The sequence below is a fragment of the Lactuca sativa genome, chromosome 9 (assembly GCF_002870075.4).
Source record: "Lactuca sativa cultivar Salinas chromosome 9, Lsat_Salinas_v11, whole genome shotgun sequence".
Lineage (NCBI taxonomy): Eukaryota > Viridiplantae > Streptophyta > Magnoliopsida > Asterales > Asteraceae > Lactuca > Lactuca sativa.
This window is the reverse complement of record NC_056631.2, coordinates 207,208,249-207,214,193: the sequence shown is the minus strand read 5'-3', so window position 1 is coordinate 207,214,193 and position 5,945 is coordinate 207,208,249. Positions and strand designations below refer to the sequence as shown.

The following is a 5,945-nucleotide window of genomic DNA, read 5'->3' as shown; positions in this document are numbered from 1 at the left end:
AAATGTCTAAAAAGACGGCTTAAAGGTTTTGGAGTACCTCATCCTCACAAAGGCCTAGATTTTGGGACAAAAGAGAAGAAAATCTAAGCTTAACCAATATCTAGAACAAAATGAGCCAAAGTTGGAGTTTTATACCTCCAAATGGTGCACAATGAAGAGAAGATGTTGGATCCAAAGTCTTGAGAGCAAAGCCTACTTCTTGAAGATCCTTCTTCACAAACAAGAAAGCTCACAACTTACTCTAAAAAGCTCAAAATGCTCAAAATAGACTAGGGTTTGCAAGGAGGATCGATCTTGGGGTGGAGGCTGATAATGGGAAATGTCTTGGGGCTATAATGGTGCTTAAATAGTGCACAAACCCTAAATATTAGGGTTTTGGTCTAAACCACATACGCCCTGCATACTAGCGTACACGCAACATACTTACACGGGACTAGGTACGTCTAGCGTAACAAACTGTACGCCTTGCGTACACAAGCTGCACCCAAAAATCATGAAATTGCCATTGGGGACCCATCTTGCAAAAAATTCATAACTCAATGGTCAAAAGCAAATACCTGGAAAATTAGATGTTAAATTATTCATATATTTATTATTGTGGTTGGTAGCGGTGGCCGTGACAGTCGTGGTGATGTTAGTGACGATGGTGTTGTCGGTGGGTGTGGATGTGTTGATGACAGTGGTGAAGGTGGTGGTAGATGTTTTGGTGGAAAGAGTGGTTTGATCTTTGTGTAGGAAATTAATTAGAAAAATGGTTTCTATATTTAGTAAAAAGACCTTGTATAATTTTTTTTTATTAGAAACGGTTTATTAAGATTTTTATATATTGGTAAGTTTGATCTTTGTGTAGAAAAAAAATTATTAAAACTATCACCGTAATTTACAGAAAAATTCATGTGTAGATTTTTTGATCAAAATTGTTCATATATTTAAAATAATTCATGAATATTACATCTCTAAAAAAAAATTATATAACTATTCCTAAGTTAGATAATCAATTTTAAATATTTATTTTCCCTAATGACGTGCACTATTTATGAATGAAAACATATTCAAGACTTAAGAGCCTAATTCAAATATGAAGCATTCTTAATTTTTAATTTGATAGTATTCAACTCTCTCCAAGTGACAACAACCTCATATCGATTTCTTTACCTTTGAAAAATTCCCCAAAAAAGCAAGAAGTGTCAAATGATACATTACCTTAGTCCAAGGGCCTGAAAGAAACTTTTGTATTTATTACTTTGAAAACTGAAGCTAAATTATGTCAGCTACGCAACAGACTCCATAAATAGCTACAACTAGAGAAAACTCAGGTTCTACTACTTCTCAGTTTGTTAAAAGTCTCCTCTTCATTCGCTCTCAATAAATCTGTATATATGTTAATTTTCTATGTATAGATCTATTAGATTTATATCTAACGATGACGAATCAGTTCGAGAATTTGATCGAGTCGATAAAGTCAAAGGTGAAGGCATTGAAAAGGAAGAAATCGAAGAAGGTGTACGTGAAGATGGACAAGACTAACAGTGTTAGAGTTGAGATCCGAAGTCGTCATGCTCGTAAACTCATCGATAAAACTCTGAAAGCCGCTGATAAACCTGGCAAGCGTCCTGTCTGATTTGGATTTTGATTTTTCTCGTTTGTGTGTATAATTTCTTATTCACCAGATTATCGTGATGCGATAAATTAGAAGTTTTCAGTTCCTTCCATTAATTTCTCTATCTAAAACTGATGCAAGCTTTATGAAAAAAAAAAGTTTTATAAAATGTAATAGACTAGAACTACTTTTTGTCGGCAACAAAGTACAGTAATTTCTTTTAGTAATTTATAACTTTTTTTGAATTTCTGTCACATTTTCATCTTAAATAATTGTTTAGTCACATATTTGTTTATGTGAATGTATACATGTATTACCTTTGACTTTTATATATATATATATATATATATATATATATATATATATATATATATATATATATATATATATATATATATATATATATATATATCCTCTCTAATAAATAAGTTTTTTTTTTTGCCACATGTCAATCTCCAATAAATTTTGATATTTGTCATTTTGTGATAATTTTTTAAATAAATAATATCCACATGTCAATTTATGGTGTCACATAATCTTATACTTACATATGTAAAGTATCAAATATAATAAATTGCAATTAATATGTTTCTTTATTCTTTGTTTCAAAATTTTATTTTAAAAAATACTTATTATTTACATTTTAATATTTTATTTTTTTTAATCAACCCGTGTAATACACGGGTTTACACCTAGTATATATATATATATATATATATATATATATATATATATATATATATATATATATATATATATATATATATATATATATATATATAAAGAACCATAATTATTGGTTCTTCAAGGAACCAAATCTTTTTTTTTTTTTTTTTAATTTCTAGAATTTATTTTTTATCGAAAGAAAAAATCTAAAAATATCTAAATTCATATATTAACATTGTGAATGTGAAAAATATTTTTCGGATTCACCGTGTGAATTCAGATTTACGTTGTGAATTTTCAAATATTCACGTTGTGAATTTTCAAATATTCACGTTGTGAATTTTCAAATATTCACATTGTGAATTTGACGTAAAAAAAATTAAATTTTATATCATTGGAAAAACCATAACAAGTTATTAATTTCTATATTTTTAGTTTTTTCTTGAAAAAAAAATAAGTTCTAAAAATTGAAAAAAAGATTGGTTCATTTGTTAATTATGGTTCTCTATTATATATATATATATATATATATATATATATATATATATATATATATATATATATATATATATATATATATATATATATATATATATATATATATATGGTGAGGGCATAGAACATTATGTATTAATATCAAAAAATCAATTGTGAGTTTCAGAAATTATAACGATCAACGGCCAAAAGAATTGTTTAAAATTTATGTATTTGATGAGAATGCACCGGATTAAATAAAAAACACATTTTTTTTAACGTTTTGTTAGTTTTTTTTAAAAATATGAATATGACTTTCTATTTCAACTTTTTGATCACTCGCTAATTAAGTTAGTAAAATTTACATGTGAATCGAAATATATTTCGTTGTAGTTTTTAAAAAAAATATGAATATGACTTTCTATTTCAACTTTTTGATCACTTGCTAATTAAGTTAGTAAAATTTATATGTGAATCGAAATATATTTCGTTGTAGTTTTATGATATCTTAACATTTTGATTACTCATAAATTAGTTTTGTAAAATCGTGAATCTAAGCTATATATAATTTAATTCTCAGAGTTCACATTCACACTGAAATTGAATTAAATATAATTCATTTTTTCAGCATTCACAATTTGAATATGAGTTAAATTATATATATATATATATATATATATATATATATATATATATATATATATATATATATATATATATATATATATATATATATATATTATGCATCGATATTAATGTTTATTTAAAAGTACAAAAAAATATGACTTTTGATATATTTATTTTATTTTTTGATAAAAGATAAACCTAAAATTAGAAAAAAAAACAAAGTGGATATTTTTAAAAATTTTATCGGATGTCCCTGAAAGGACAAGATTTTTTGAAAAATAATTTGTAAAATTCAAAGGTGAATTAATTCACAATGTGAATATGATGTGTATATAATTCAGTTTTTAGTATTCATAATATAAATCCGATTTATTATTATTCACGTTATTAATCTGAGTTGTATATAATGTAGTTTTCAGCATTTACAACGGAAAACTGAGTTAAAATTTTGAAAAAATAACTAATTTCTTTTACGTTAATACAAATTTATATTTTAAAACAAAAAAATAAATTTTGAAATATTTATTAATTTTCAATAAAAAATGAACCATATATTTTCCAAAAAAGATGAATAAACGAGTTGGTTTATTTTTGAAACAAAATCGTTTTTATATATCAATATTAATCTCTATTTCAACATGACGAAAAACCATGAAAAATGACTTAATCAGTTGTTTTTTTTAAATGACGAAAAACCATGAAAAATGACTTAATCAGTTGTTTTTTTAAATGATTAAAACCATTGCTTAAAAAATAAAACTATAAAACAAAGGGAGTTTTTTGATATATAATCTGGTACATGTGCGTCTAATGTACAAATTTACATGTGCGTCTAATGTACAAATTTACAACATTCCAGTGGCCGTCGATCGTTTTATATTTCGATACTTTTGATTAGTTTTTTGGTTCATTGATTAATTATGGTTTTTTATTGAATTTTTCTACACAGACATACATGCACACACACACACACACACACACACACACATATATATATATATATATATATATATATATATATATATATATATGTTTTGAACTGCGGATTCATTAAAAAACTAGCAAAATGCTAGAAGAAAACAAGATTATATGTAGCAAACATTACATCAAACAAAAAACAAAAGGAGAGATACACCGATCATGCCAATAAACATAACTTAAACTAGATCTATGCTTAATCCAATTGATCGAATTTAATCGAACATCATCCGCAACCGTAAGAGGAGAGCATCTTCTCCTATTAAACACCAAATCAACCCGGACTTTCCAAATAATCCAAATCAATGCATATAAAAGAGTCAAGATAAGGTTCCTTTTAATCTTATCAAAGGAATAAGCTTTCAAAATACCAAGAAAGTTCTTAATCTGATCAGGCCTAGAGGATGACACCCAACACCAACCCAAGAACCAATCTCATAACTAAATAGCCAAAGAACAGTTGAAAAATATGTGATCAACCTCCTTTTCCTAGTTGTTACAAAAAGGACTAAAATAATAACTAAGCGTGATCCCTCTTAACCGCAAACTGGAAACAACCAGAATCCTGTTAAGAAAAAACTTCTAGACAAAACAAATAACTTTTATAGGAGCCCACTTCATCCATATAAGACCACCAAGAATTGAATCACCTCTGAGATTATCCGCCTTCAAACTTCTCAACGAACTATTAGAAAAATACCATTTGAGGCACCTTTCCAAAAACACGAATCTGGAATATTGGACAGCTTTACGTCAGCAAATAAACCCATTAAACGATTCAGCTCAGTCTCCCCCAAACCTGTTTAAAACTTCTCTTCAATTGCTCCTGAAAAACAATCCCAACATCTCCATAAATTCTATGTGAAACCAAATAATTTTTGTCATTTCTAGTTTGTAAAGTCTAGGAAAAGAATTTTTGAGGGTATAATCTCCATGCCATTTATCTTTCTAAAAATAAGTATGATTTCCAACACTCATCTTTCTAAAAACAATCATCAAGAGAAAGATTACACTCAATAAGTTCTCCATTTATTTGAAATATGGAAAACCAAGTGCACAGAAGCCAACAATTTTTTTACGGTGTTCATCATAAGTTAAATTATCAAACATCCGCAAACTGCACACACACACACACACACATATATATATATAAATAAATAAATAAATAAATATATATATATATATATATATATATATATATATATATGGGATAAGACAACAATTTTTTAGGGTGTTCATCATAAGTTAAATTATCAAACATCCGCAAACTGCACACACACACATGCATATATATCCTCCGCAACTTCAAACGTATAATGAAACAAACTCCAGTCACATAGAATATCACTATATATATATATATATATATATATATATATATATATATATATATATATATATATATATATATATATGCGCATCATCCGAAACTGCAAACATATAGTGGCACAAATTCCAGTCACATAAAATATGACCAGAGTATTAATTGCTAGGCCAATGTGAATTTGAGCTAAAATAAAAAAAAAACATAATGAATGTTTATTTAAAGTTACAAAAAGTTATGACTTTTGATCTATTTATTTTATTTTTTTGATAAAAA

At 26.5% G+C, this 5,945-nt stretch overlaps 1 protein-coding gene across 1 annotated transcript; it reads left to right on the top strand.

Moving 5' to 3' along the window:
- The first annotated feature begins 1,167 nt into the window (after positions 1 to 1,167).
- On the top strand, positions 1,168 to 1,716 carry LOC111892998 (uncharacterized). The gene is made up of 2 exons (XM_042898451.2): positions 1,168 to 1,316; positions 1,401 to 1,716. Exon 2 carries the CDS (start codon positions 1,424 to 1,426, stop codon positions 1,619 to 1,621), a length of 198 nt encoding a protein of 65 aa, XP_042754385.1. The 5' UTR covers positions 1,168 to 1,316; positions 1,401 to 1,423; the 3' UTR covers positions 1,622 to 1,716.
- The last annotated feature ends 4,229 nt before the right edge of the window (positions 1,717 to 5,945 follow it).

Excerpts from the sequence above, each read along its gene's own strand:
- LOC111892998 (XM_042898451.2), top strand. The coding sequence starts at position 1,424 with ATGACGAATCAGTTCGAGAATTTGATCGAGTCGATAAAGTCAAAGGTG.